Source organism: Prunus avium, chromosome 3 (assembly GCF_965620075.1).
Source record: "Prunus avium chromosome 3, drPruAviu1.hap1.1, whole genome shotgun sequence".
Taxonomy (NCBI): domain Eukaryota; kingdom Viridiplantae; phylum Streptophyta; class Magnoliopsida; order Rosales; family Rosaceae; genus Prunus; species Prunus avium.
In genome coordinates this window covers 6,597,273-6,610,559 of record NC_142286.1, presented here as the reverse complement: position 1 = coordinate 6,610,559, position 13,287 = coordinate 6,597,273, and the positions used below count along the sequence as shown (strand labels likewise).

Genomic DNA, 13,287 nt, shown 5'->3' with positions numbered 1-13,287 from the left:
AACTAACGGCATCAATTTTCCATCTTCTCTTTTGGGCAAAATTTTATTCTTCCTATGATGAATAAAATCGAGTCTCTACTGTAAAATATTGTACATTTATATGCATTCGGAAAAATCTTAAACAACTAAGTAATCCAACATTGTTCACCAACCAGCATCAACACTGGATTTTGTTTCTTATTCTTCTCTCTCGTAACACACCATTTCTAACTTTCCCTAATTTTTCCTCTTATTCTTTTTGTTTTTGTTTTTTATAGCAGAATTTACAATGAATTCAGAGAACAATTTTTCTTCAACCACAGAAAAGCATTGGCACAATTGTTACCCATATTTATGAGTTTTTCAATATGAAAAAACAAACCTCTAGTGAGTTGAGCATCAGAGTATAGTTGATCAAAGAAAAGGTGAGTTTTTCAGGAAGATCATGTATTGAACCAAATTAATTTTGGTTGAGTATCAGGTTGTGGTGAGCCCGTTGATGAAAAAATGGCTTTGGCCCTTCGTTTTATGGGGTGTCCTCGATTTAGCGACTGAGACATGAAACACCAGTGGTGAAGCCTAGATACATAATGATAAAATGCGTTATGAACTAGGAAAATGCTAGGCTTACCACATTTTTCATACCACATTGTATACCACCTTTCTAATAGAGGTGGGTCTCATTGTATTGGTGGGCTCCACTTCTATTAGAAATATGGTGGTATGAAAAATGTGGTAAACCTAGCATTACGCTTTAAAAAAAAAAAAAAAAATCTCTTAGGATAGAAACAAAAAAAACGCAAAGGGTAAAGGCGAATAGGTATCGGCGTTGCTCTGCTGGGTTCCAACATTTGGTATAGAAAGATGTTCGATTTTGTTCATCAGCTGAGGAATGAAACCTTGACCCATAAAACAGAAGGCTAGCTAGAAAACTAATGGAGTAAGCTTTAAATTCTGCGTTTTGGGGAGAAAAAATAACTTGTTATGTGGCTTGCTTTTACCCATTAGATTTAATGGATGTTCAAGATTCTCTCAAATACTGGTAAATGCAGTCCCTAAATGCAGAGGCTCGGGATCCGTAGTGAGTCACTTCAAATATACAGAAGGGCGCCTTTACATACTTGAAGTATTAAAGGTGTTAAACGGGACAGGCCGACCCAGCATGGCACGACCCCAGCCCGTTTAAATGGGGCACGGCACGACACAAGCACAAATATTAATGGGCCGTGCTCAGCACGGCATAAAAGTTTGGGCCGGACTGAGATAAAAAAATAAGGTCAAATAGATTGGATTGGCTCGTAGCCCGACATGGATCGGGCTTGACCTGGGCCGCTTCAAACAGGGCCCAAGACCAAGCTTGGCTCGATCGGAGAGAGAAATGCAGTCTTATTGCCATAAACTAATCTCGATGCTGTGTTGCCATAGTTTGATGACGTGCTCACAAATACACCGATCAGAGAACTCAAAGTGATAGCTGTTGTTGCCAACAGTGTAGATGCCATTATGTTGTTGCGTATGGTTTGAACAGCCAAAACACCATTCTTCAAGGGGTCCCGATCAATATAATTAAAGGAAAGGAGTTGACTCTTTAATTATATATATGATGGACAAACCCTCAAATTCTGTTGTTTCTTCTTGAAAAGTTAGATAATAGTTTGAGGTTTCAATAAAATTAGGGGATTGAAACTTTGAAAGATACCAATGACTAATCCCAGAAAACAGGATTAACTTCTAAATACACCTTAGATATACTATCATGACTCCACCAAATGGTCTTGTCCAGAGATCAGCCTAACCAAGGGACATGAATGAATCCTACTAGTTAATCTCCAATTCATGGGACAGGTAATCAAAAGAAGCCAATTAGTAATGTTTAACTTTCAGCCTCCTAATTAAATTTTGGATCTTGAAAATTCTAGCATGAAGAAAGAAATGTGAGATGAAGCTTTCTTCTTTGTATAGCATAAGCCAACTGATACATATACAGTAAAGTTGTAAATGAGTAGCTAGTTTGAGAACTTTAAGTTTTAAGTTTCCAAAACCTTTAAACGATGCTGAAAAGTCTTAAAGCCAACAGCTTTCCATGCCCCCAAAGACTCTCATCTTACATGATCTAACATGAAGAACTATTTCCCAGTTTCCAGCCACCTTACTCTTAAACCTAAAGCAAAACCAATTACATGCCACAATCCTATTCGTAATTGTAAAGGGTACCTACTTCCTACCTACCAAGAAAGGACATGGAATACAGCCAAATTGTAAAGGGATTTACTTAGCCAATTCTTTTTGTTTTCTTTTTTGGTCATATGGTTGGATGTAATTCTAGTTTCACGACCACACTCACTAACCATCGAAAAGGGAAAATTCAAATACCCACTTGCTAGCTAAAGAATTCAAACACCAATTGAACAGAACAGGATGCGTCTAGGGAGAGAGAGAGATGGGAACTGACAGTCATGCCATATAAGTTCTACTGTCAGTTCCTAAACTAAACATAAGTTCTATAAAAATAAAAATAAATCAAGTGAAAAAAATTCAAATTAAATGGGCTGGTGCTTAGGCCCGAGTCCAGCCCGGCCAGTTTCAATGTGGATTTGAATTTTGGGCCGAATTATAATAAATGATTTTACTAAATGAGTCAGTACAGCACAACCAAATAAATTAAATAAGCCAACCCGGCCCAACACAAATAACTTAAAAGAACGAATTTAAATGGGCCGGACCAGCACGGCCTGGCCCATTTGACACTTCTAAGTATGATCAGTCAACAAAAGAAGGTATTTCACACATGCAACACTTAATATATGGCAACACAAATAACATAAAGGATGTGCTAATTACAGTACAAAATCTGATTCCTCAAGACAACATCCATATGCCGCAGAATACTCATACTGCAGAATCTCACAACTGACTACTTTAACTGCTACCCGGAAAAAGGCAAAAGAAAAAAGGAAAAAAGAAAAGAAAAGATAGATGATCAGCATCGGAACACGAAAACACCAGTAAAACTTTCAAGAGAATAGATGGCCCAAGACCAAATCAAAACTTGCGACCAGCTACACCGGAATCCCGCATCTCCCACGATGGTCTACTCTCTTTGGCAATATCATTCTTGATTGCTCGTTCAATCGGTTTAATGGCAAAGAAATACTATTAACAGGAAAAGAGAAATGAAAATAGATAATTAGTCCTTGCATCAATAGAGCATCAATAGAGAGAAAAAAGAACTCCAGGTATAAAGTATGTACAAGCTCACCTGGATTGCTAAGATCAGAGGAATTAAAAACTTTCCTTTCTCATTAGGGTTTGGCCCGTCAATCAACTTTTTGTCAACATAGATCGACTTGCTGCCACTCAAGATGACTTCTGTGATTGTTTGGACTAAATGAGGTATCCAAGCAGTTCCATTGGGAAGAACCTGTTACCAAAGAACAACCAACAAAAAGATGGAATAATAAATAACTGAACTTTAGGGGAACGACTAAAACATGACGTAAGGAAAATGACTAACCTTTTCATCACCTTCATTCTTGTTACATCTCCCGCTGTTCTCAACCAAAACAACAGGAATACTTGAAGCCTAAGAGAATACAGGAAAACTATATCACTCAGTATTATATAAGGATGGATTCAAAACTTAAGTCATAAATCAAATTCATCAAACTCACAAGAAACTCATGGAACCCAGTTAATGTAAACAAGACTACTCTTCGTTGACAAAGGGAAAATAAAAATGTTGAATCAAAAGACCTAGTTTTCTTGATTTTTTCATTTTTAGTTTGTACTTGCATCCATAACAGTACAGTATTTCATGTCCCAATATAAATCCCATTGAACTACCCTCTTGTTAAATAATTTCTGTCAAACATGAACATAACACATAATTCAGAATAACTTAATTGAAGATTTTAGAGTTAGGACCTTCCTCCGGGACAGGCATGCATATCTTACAACATGTTGAGACACAAAATCTATCACATTCATCTAATCTCCATCTCAGAGAATAAGACACACACAAAACAAAAACAAAAACATAAAAAGCGAACCATGGTGTCCAAATCTTATTCTTAGCAACCTGGCATAAAATGGCATAATCATGTCAGCATTACAGCACGGCTGCTTTGCTCTTTTTCAGAGCAATGACCAACTAAGAGAATATCCTAGGATTTACTTGCACTAAATAACGGAAATGTTCATATCTTTATTTTCTTCCAAACACATGTAACAAAGAAATGTTTTATATCTGTCTAGTTTCAAATATTAATTAAAATCCTTGTCCCATAAACCAGGATTTTGAGTATTTATCTTCTCCATTTGAAGCTTATCTATTATCACAAAGCATAAACTCCCCTCCGCATGCTTCATCACCTTTCTATTAGGAGTCTAACAGGACACAAGTTCCTATCTAATGCCTTTACCAAATAAGAAAATGCCCAATATAACAGAAAAAAAAAATGGAGCTAAAAACAAAGACTAAACTTGGGAGGAAGAGATTGCTCACCTGTGCATCCTGTTTTTTCAACCCAGCACCAAGACGAACAACTTTTAGAAGAGCTTCAGATCTTTTGGAGACAAACTCTTCATAAGGCAAACCATCTGGTGGTGAGAGCTGAGCATGTGTCAGGACAACCAAAGCCCTATTCCATATTCCTTTACCAAAACTATCCGTTATGGCTTTGACAACCTCCTTATCCAGGTTATCCACCCGATATGCATCCAATCGATCCACATAGAGTAGCACATCTATGGTCTTGTTCAGAAGGAAACTGCTCAAACAAACCAACAGAACTAATAGTCCATTAGAATTATTAAATAAATTCTTGAACAAGAGCCAGAAACACATTTCCCAAGAGACTGAAAAATTTACAAATACATACAGCAAAAAATAACCTTTTTATATTATTAAGTGCCATGTCATTAACATATCCTCCCTCTATAAGCCCGGGGGTGTCAATGATGTTCAATGTAAACCCTGCCCTTGAACGTGAAACCATCACAGCTCTTGTTCCTTCAGACTAGACAAAAAAAATAAAAAAACATTCCAAGTGTATTTACAAAGGCAAGGTGAAGAAACCGCTCAAATCAGACTAAAACGAGAGCAAGAGCACACCTGAAAAGGACTTATAGAAACAGCCCTTTCACCAATGAGTGAATTGACAGTGGATGATTTTCCAACTCCACCTTTCCCCATCACAAGAATGGTCAAACTGTTCACATTCTACACCCACACCACACAAGAATAAACAAAGTTAAAATAGAATTACAACAAAATAAAACATTGAATTATAAAATAAGAATAAAGTATGTAATTAACATAGCAAAGAAAAAGGAACCTCTTGCTTCAGTTTTCCCAGCAATTCAAGCAACTTAGTCTGGGTGGCAGGTGCGAAGCTATTTATTCCAGCCCATTCTCTAATTATCTGGGATGCCATGGCTCAATTTCCAAACTAGCTCTCTGTAAATAAAAAGAAAACAAAATTAAATACTGTAACAAACACTTTTTTTTTTGTTTTTGCCTTTTGTTTTAAGGTACATTAGAGTATTTCAGGTTGCAGATAGAGAAAGTGAGTATTTTGAAAGAAAAACCCTAATGCAGAATGGTGGAGAGAACTTACTGACCCTTCAATTCCCAAAACAACTAAGTAAGTTAAAAGGCTAAGTCTTATCCCTTAATTCGATTTTAGTAAAAGGATTTTAGTGGCTGTAAACTTTTGGGGTTCAAAACAGTCATCACCGAAATTGAATAACAATTTTATCAACAAGTTCCCAAATTGTTTTGCAGTGGTTCCAACCCCAGTCATCGCCAAAACCAGTGAATACAATTTGCAGTTAGCTTGAAAGGTAAAAATGATGAGAAGTTCTTTTATGAAGCAATTCCGGCAAAGGACTTACATATTCTATTGAGGGTTAAACAACCTAGGACATTCCTTGTAAACCCACATAATTTGAAAATCAGAAAAACCCACCAAAGCACCAAATCCAAACGCAATTTACACAGAAACCCAGATATCATAATCGAACATGCTGTCTGTGGTTGAGATGGGGTGATGAGTTTTAGGGATGAAAGCAATGCAAAAATTGAAATTTAAAGCAAAAACCTGAAAAAGATAGAGACTTTACTTACCCGTTTGTCTGTGCTAAGATGTGGGAGCCAGAGGTAGAGAGAAACGAGCAAGGGAGAGCGAGAACAAGAGAGGCTTAGGGCGGTAAGGATAAGTCAAGTACTTTGTTGCACACTTGCAATTTGCAATTTTTAGATAAAGAAAAATTTATAAAAGAAAAAATGGAAAGAGTAACGTAATATTTGTCGTTTCCTATAATTCTATTGTCGTTCGTTGGGCTTCATTTTTTTCTTTTTTAGGTTGGATGGATGGAATTATTATTCTTTTAACTCTTTATTTCTACGTGAATGAATGGCTTTTGGTCCTTAAGAAAACAGAACCAATAAGGTCTTGGTTTTGATTGCTTTGTGTGTTTACTCCTTAATAGGATTTTTGGTTGGGGTTTAAATCTTGATATTGTTTCCAATAATTTGCAGTTTGGTGATTAAATTTGTAACTAATAGGAGGGGAAATTGAACTTTGACATAAACGCCGTGGCCAACTGACTGAACATACATTTACCATTTATATAGAGGGGAATGAGCACTTTTTTTTTTCTTTTTTGTATAGGAGTTACTCTCTTGGTATGTTGATCATTTTATCTCCACTTGAATGGTTGATATTGTGTTTCTGTTGAACTTCTACATGGAGAATATTTTTCAACCCATTTGACCCAAAAGGTCGCTCCCATACAAAAAGATGTGTATTACAAAAATTAAAGAGAAACAATCTCCAGTGCTATTTATGGTGTTTGTTGTAATATGTGAATTGGCTGCAAACCATCAAACTCCATCCCCATGCATGTTGAATTGGTTGTAATATGTGATAGCAACCAATTCAAATTAACCTGAACAATAACTAACCTGCAGTACATCTTCTTTTCTATCTTTCACCTACACACAAACACAGTGACTCGGACCCCAACCCCCACCCCCCCCCAAAAAAAAAAAAAAAAAAAACACTTAACAATGACACTTTGGTTCAGCCTACGCCTACTCTTCTTTTACTGGTATGCTACTCAATCCTCAAATCTCATGTCTACATTATCTTCATATCTCGTTCCTTTCATGGCCGATCTGACTCATCTTTCACTCTATTTCGCCAATTTTTCCAAGGTAAATCTGCAAAAGCACAAAGAGACAGCACATATGATATGAGCACATCTCCTTCCCTGCACTCATTCAAATTAATACATAGATGAAATTTGTACTACCATTTTCGTTTAGATATATATGATATGAACCATTACACTAAAATTGCTTTGAGATCCACTAGGCCTAGTCCTCAAGTCAATACGTTTTAGGATGAAAAGTTATTGATAATCTACCTGACCACGTCTCTCTTCACTGAAGCTGGCTTTGATCTTCAGCTCCCCTCTGCTGGTTGTTAACTCGTCTAATATCTCAGCATCACACATCTCCATTCCATCATCTTCGTTAGAAGTTTCTAACTCCTAATGAATAGAATTACATTTGTTCAGATTGATGGGACAAAGGTATAATAAGGATGATGATCATAAAACTTGTTCATATTGACAAAATGTGGAAGATAAATATTGGAAGACAGTAGATATTGCATACCCTGGGAATGCTGAGAGAACGTTTTGGGGCACCAGCGACTTCCTCCCATTCAGCTGAGTCCATTTCCTGCAAGTGATATGGTTGAAAGAATTTGGGGAGGAGATGCTGTCTTATTATTATGAGAAGGAAGAATGGCAAGGGGAACAAAATGCCGGCTACAGGTATCCATGTCACCCCAAAACAGACCAAGAAGTATACAAGCTGGAAGAGTGTAAATATGGCTATGTATCTGAATGGCACCGACTCCACAAAGGAAGCATGACCACCTTCCAAGACCCTGCCAAAATGATCACAACCGAATTAGTAATATGAGTTGGAAGTTAAACTCACAAATATTTCACACATTGGAAATATTGGTAAAAATTGTAAAGAGTTAGGAAATCCTGAAACATTCAGTATGTTCATTTTGTTAAACATAGGGCCTAGTGGGCAACTTATGAATGTAAACTCCACCCCTTTTAAGGTCCAAATGTTTCTGGATTTAATTTCACTCATTGACTCCAAGTTCCCTTACAAAAGAAGAGTTTTGTTCTCATATGCTGAAATAATAAATGTTAATATTGTGTCTAAACTGTGATCCAAAATGTCAATGGACCATCATGCTGCTTACTAAAGATGAAGATTTACTTACTTGTACCGCCGGCTAGGGGTGATGAAGAGAAGTAACAGCCTTTCCCAGAATTGGTTCCCTGGAAGACTGTCAATGGCCATGTAAGTAAAGTATCCCCACAGAACTGATTTTGGTATCTTATTGATGGCTGGCATAGCAAAAACAGATGCTGCCACAAGAAGAGACTGTAACAGATTGCTCACTCTCTGCTCTTTAACTCGGACAGGCAGGTAATCATCAATTAGCTTCTCAGGATCAAATTCATCCTTTGCATTATCCCCTTTATTTTCACTTTTCATTACTGCCTCCTTCAAATCTTCCAGCTCTTTAACTTGTGATGTAGGCTGCGATAGAAACCATTCAGGTCTCAGGAAGTACTTGAAAGGAGATCTTTCTTCTCTCTTTTTGTTTCCCCAACTAACATTACCAGTTAAACTCAAAGTTCTTTAATTTTCATAGAATTAAGGGAGGTGTGAAGTGAATACGCATGCCTCTATAGATAGATATCAATTGCCAATGTAATGCTAAATTGTTGGAGAATATCAATAAAAAGCATGTTCAAATTGAGAAATTTACTGTAGTCGAGTTGTCCATCTCTATGAAAACAGATTGCATTTTTCCATAGATTTCAGAGTTGCTAGCTTTCTGTTTTATGCTTTCCTTAGCACTCTTCACCATTTTCTTTCGAATCAACTGCATATAGATTAGATGAATTAAGTATTTGATTTAGCTGGATGGCTAGCAAGAAAGTTGAGAATTTTCATTGACATTCATTCACTACACTCACCTGCCTCTTAAGAACAGCAAGGCTCTTAGTGTGCATTGTTGACTGTGGCAGGACCCCGTTAGAAGGAGGAAGCCCAATCAATCCACAAAGCAGTGTCTGGGACCAATTTTTCATGAAAGAGAAAAAGTGTTAATTCTTGCTTGAATGTGACAGAAACAAATCTTCATTGATCTTAATATGGTGTGACACATACCATAAGTCCCAGCAACAACATATCATAATGGTACGCAGAAGGCTTCTTTAGATTGAACTCCTGTTGTTGTGCCAGCTGTGAAGCTACACTATGGTCAAATAAGTAAAGTCCCGCTACCATCGCAGCAGGTATAATAGCAGCAAAGACGTATGCAGGAGGAACCTTCCCCATATCCTGCAACAGAAAATGAATGGAAATACTTTAAACTGCAAGCAATTATAAAAACAACTGCATAAGACTTGATTACTACATCAAGTCTTAGGTCGAAAGCTCAGGTAAACAAAGTGCTTAAACAACAAAATTACAAAATATTAGTTTACCTTCATGACAGTCCAATGGTGTAAAGATGCAGACTCCCAAGCTAGAGGGCTATACAGCCTTCTAGGAATATCTGAGGGAACATTGCGTGGTACACTGAATGACAGCGCAGTCCACAGTAGCACCATTAAAGGAACACCATAATCTGCAATGAAACTTCTGAGCCACCCTGGACAACAAAGAAAATATCTTCAAATTGCCCCCCACCAAAAAAAAAAAATTAATTAATTAATTAAATCCTTAAAATAAGAATCAAGTCTCTCAAAATGTTCTTGACAAACCTGTTGCATACCACCATGACCTTGCTTTTCTGCTCTTCAGAGCAGTATATAGGAGGCCAAAAGTAAATATGATACCCAGCAGTCCATTTGTGTAAAGCCACTGAAATTGATGTGTCTCTTTCTTTGAATCTTCACCTTTGGGAATTTTGAACTCACTCACTATACCCTTCCATTGAAACGTGAACCTCATGTTAGTTTTCTTTCCATCAGCTGTATTAGATCCAAAATGATCTTATGTTCTATGTGAGACTTACCTTGATAGCCTCTTGAATAAACAAGACAGAAATCAACATGCCAAAAAGTTCGCCTGCAATCCTCGTGAACTTGTTGATTATATCACAAGCATTGAATATTGCAAGAAGAACTAGAAAGAAAGCTGTCCAGACGCAAACCCTGTAAAATTCAGCTCCATAAGGTGAAAATTTATATCGTCTTGCGTTATGACTAAGAACATGTAACTTAAAGTTCCGAAACTATATAAGGTTGATTTTTCCATTACCATCCAACCCAAGCCAAATACAGCTCGCGTCCCAAATCTTCCCTTCCTTTCGCAAAGTCGTACAAGTAGGTGTACATGATGACAGTGGGTTCTGCAACTCCTAAAATCAAGAGAGGTTGCCCACCTAGAATTGAGTGTATTATACCACAAATAGCAGTAGAGGCCAGGGTTTCCACTGTGCTCAAGCTTCCATCTACACAATAAAAAGCCAAGTGAGTTGAAAACCATCAAATGTGTATGTCTGTATTATGCATGTTGACATATGGTCAGTGACATACATAAATGATGAACAATAGGAGCATCCAGTTCATTGTGCTCCAACTCAGACTTTGTTCTTTTCAGTAAGATATATGCCATAGGAGGTAGGACTTATGCTATCTACACATCATATGAGAAATATTGACAAACCTGTGTCTCTGCTCAGTTGCTCGCCAAAAGCTATAACAGGAAGAGCTGAAGCAAAGAAGATGTAGGCAGTTGGGGCCAAAATCCTATCACAATTCAAAGACAAAAAGGATAAAAAAGAGTGAATTAGATCCAAAACCTTTGATTGCAATTGTGCCAAGTAAAATACATAGGAAATTAGTTACCCGATTCCTGAACGAAAACCTGCAGTCCAATCTTGTTTATAGCACAATGCTCTTCCTTTGACATCTTTTGCAATTCCCCTGAATGGAGCTTTGAAGCTCTCCATTTCTGATATTAAAAATTCTAATATATTACTTAAAAAGACTTCTTGAAGAGACTATTTTGTTGAAACATTAATTGGGTTGATGGGGAAATCACAAACTTAGCAGGCCACACAATCTGAGTCTGGTAAGCAAGAAAATAATGCTCCATTTGGATGAAGAAATTGCAAATTACATAGAATTCTAAAATGACAGAATTTAGATTTCCGTCATTTCAATTTCTGGCAATTGAAGATTTCAGCGTTTGGATTTATGTATGTCGAATTTTGTAATTGATAGAAATTGAAAATTTCAATGTTTGGATAGCTCATTTAAATTGTAAATGACAGAAATTAAATATTTCGAAAGAACAAAAAAATTGATAACCAACATAGAAGGTATTCCTCGAAATATAAAATAACATATATATCGTTTGATGAACTAAATAACTCAACTTAAACAAACATAGCATATTAGCAACCCAAATCACTGCCCACGTGCAATAAACATCAATAACATACTCTCTTTTTTCTTAATTGGGAGTGCCTTCAACATCTGAAATTGTTTGTCATTTTCAATCAGCCAAGCACATGCTTTGAGTTGTTCCATTGGATCAAGGTTCTTAGTATCAGCACAGATAAACTCTTCAAATGATAAAGCCATTCTAGCAATCGAACCAGCAATAACATCTTTGACATCACCTCTTTTATATGTAGGAAGAATATCAGAAGAATTTGATGCACTATTTCTTCTCTTTTGACCATTTGTTGAGGTTAGTGAAATATCATCAATAACATGAAATATCAGCGCCCTCTCCAGTGGCTCTATCTTTGCCACACAAATCTACTATATCATCCTAATTTTCTGTAACTTTAAATCGAAAACCTCTAGCATCGTCATGAGACTACCAAACAAATAATCAAAGTCAAATAAGAATGGGAGAAGACCAAAATCGATTTTTAGCAGCATATAACAATCAACAAAGCTTTTCGTTTCCTTACAGAGTATATGAAAAGCTTTTCAGCAATATAGGCTTTTTCTTCAGAGTAAGGAAACGAAGGGTAAAACTTGAACAAGGCGATAACATAAAGCGATAAAGCTAGCAAACAACTACAGAGCTGTACCATAAACACAAATCACACACCAATATCCATGGGCATAGAATATTTTGTTAAAACTTCCCAAAATCCAGCCATAGTGCCGCAAAGATCACAAAACCCATTCAACACATATTCATAAATTTAGTCAGCAACACCCAATTTTGATAGCCATTTAGAAACCGTGGTAACCCTGAAATAGAAAAACATAAATTGAAGGAGAGAAAGGCTTGAGGACTAACCTTCAAATTTGATCCAGAGAGATGTGTACTTTTTTTTTAATTTAATGAAAAGTTTTGCGGTTTTTTTTTAATGTAAGTTTTGGCACACTGGAAAATATGAATTCCCGCACTATGGAAATTGTGAAATGACGCCTATTTTGGTGGAAATTAAACTCGAGAATTTGATGCCTCAATTTCCACAATGTTTTCCACGCGTCATTTAATAAATTCCGCTCTTAAGTTGCCAAACAAGGGAATTGTCAATTTCTCCTCTTAAATTCCCGACTTTTAGCTAAATTCCGAGTTATTTTCCCTCATCCAAACGGAGGGTAAAGGATTTGGCAAACATGGAAAAGGCCTATTTTTCAATTGTTGTGGTTTTTTTCTCTTTGCCAGTGAAAAAAAGAATATCAAGACAGTTTTTCTTGGGCTGCTAAACTGAACAAGATAGTTGTATTTGGCTCAGTTGAATAAAGTTTTTCTCGTTCAAAAACTCTCCTGCTTGTTTCTTCTCCCCTGCATGCATTTTCCTTGTAACCAAACAGCGCATGAACAATACAATTCTTTCCTTATTCTCACATGCATGAATCCAAGACAAGAACCCTTGAAAACCCACGATTTCATTAGCCTTGAATAGTAAAAAACTCACCAGAACAACGAAAAAAGGAAAGGAAAAGCACCATTTATTACAATCATGCAATGAATTGAAAGAAATCCAACAAAGAAAAAAGAAGCCACACATTTACAGACAACAAATAATTTCATTTCTTAAAGAAGAAGAAGAAGAAGAAGACGAGAGAGAGAGAGAGAGAGAGAGAGAGATGCACCGGAGAGCTTCACCGGCTGAAGTGTTGGGTGGCGATTAAATTGATCAGAAAAATGAGAAGTGAGTCAAATATTTTCATGGTGTAATTCATATATTTATAATACAATGTTACAAACTCTAATAG

At 36.6% G+C, this 13,287-nt stretch overlaps 2 protein-coding genes across 2 annotated transcripts; both read right to left on the bottom strand.

The window, feature by feature from the left end:
- Positions 1 to 2,759: 2,759 nt before the first annotated feature.
- Positions 2,760 to 6,257, bottom strand: LOC110748811 (translocase of chloroplast 34). The gene is made up of 8 exons (XM_021948770.2): positions 6,107 to 6,257; positions 5,316 to 5,437; positions 5,093 to 5,200; positions 4,873 to 4,997; positions 4,484 to 4,748; positions 3,494 to 3,562; positions 3,239 to 3,400; positions 2,760 to 3,132 (listed from the first exon to the last, which is right to left on the bottom strand). Exons 2-8 carry the CDS (start codon positions 5,412 to 5,414, stop codon positions 3,022 to 3,024), a joined length of 939 nt encoding a protein of 312 aa, XP_021804462.1. The 5' UTR covers positions 5,415 to 5,437; positions 6,107 to 6,257; the 3' UTR covers positions 2,760 to 3,021.
- A 481-nt stretch (positions 6,258 to 6,738) lies between these two features.
- Positions 6,739 to 11,053, bottom strand: LOC110769181 (boron transporter 4-like). Its single transcript, XM_088249845.1, has 13 exons — positions 10,942 to 11,053; positions 10,760 to 10,842; positions 10,352 to 10,544; positions 10,107 to 10,245; positions 9,853 to 10,018; positions 9,574 to 9,740; positions 9,254 to 9,427; positions 9,061 to 9,156; positions 8,850 to 8,966; positions 8,295 to 8,617; positions 7,664 to 7,940; positions 7,411 to 7,536; positions 6,739 to 7,204 (listed from the first exon to the last, which is right to left on the bottom strand). Exons 1-13 carry the CDS (start codon positions 11,043 to 11,045, stop codon positions 7,172 to 7,174), a joined length of 1,998 nt encoding a protein of 665 aa, XP_088105971.1. The 5' UTR covers positions 11,046 to 11,053; the 3' UTR covers positions 6,739 to 7,171.
- Positions 11,054 to 13,287: the final 2,234 nt, after the last annotated feature.

Excerpts from the sequence above, each read along its gene's own strand:
- LOC110769181 (XM_088249845.1), bottom strand. The coding sequence starts at position 11,045 with ATGGAGAGCTTCAAAGCTCCATTCAGGGGAATTGCAAAAGATGTCAAA. Across the intron at positions 9,741-9,852 it reads GTCATGGTGGTATGCAACAG|GGTGGCTCAGAAGTTTCATT; the intron begins GTTTGTCAAGAA and ends TTTGTTGTCCAG. Across the intron at positions 9,428-9,573 it reads ACCATTGGACTGTCATGAAG|GATATGGGGAAGGTTCCTCC; the intron begins GTAAACTAATAT and ends TTTCTGTTGCAG.
- LOC110748811 (XM_021948770.2), bottom strand. The coding sequence starts at position 5,414 with ATGGCATCCCAGATAATTAGAGAATGGGCTGGAATAAATAGCTTCGCA. Across the intron at positions 4,998-5,092 it reads TTTCTATAAGTCCTTTTCAG|TCTGAAGGAACAAGAGCTGT; the intron begins GTGTGCTCTTGC and ends TTTTTTGTCTAG. Across the intron at positions 3,563-4,483 it reads TGAAAAAACAGGATGCACAG|GCTTCAAGTATTCCTGTTGT; the intron begins GTGAGCAATCTC and ends GTATTCTCTTAG.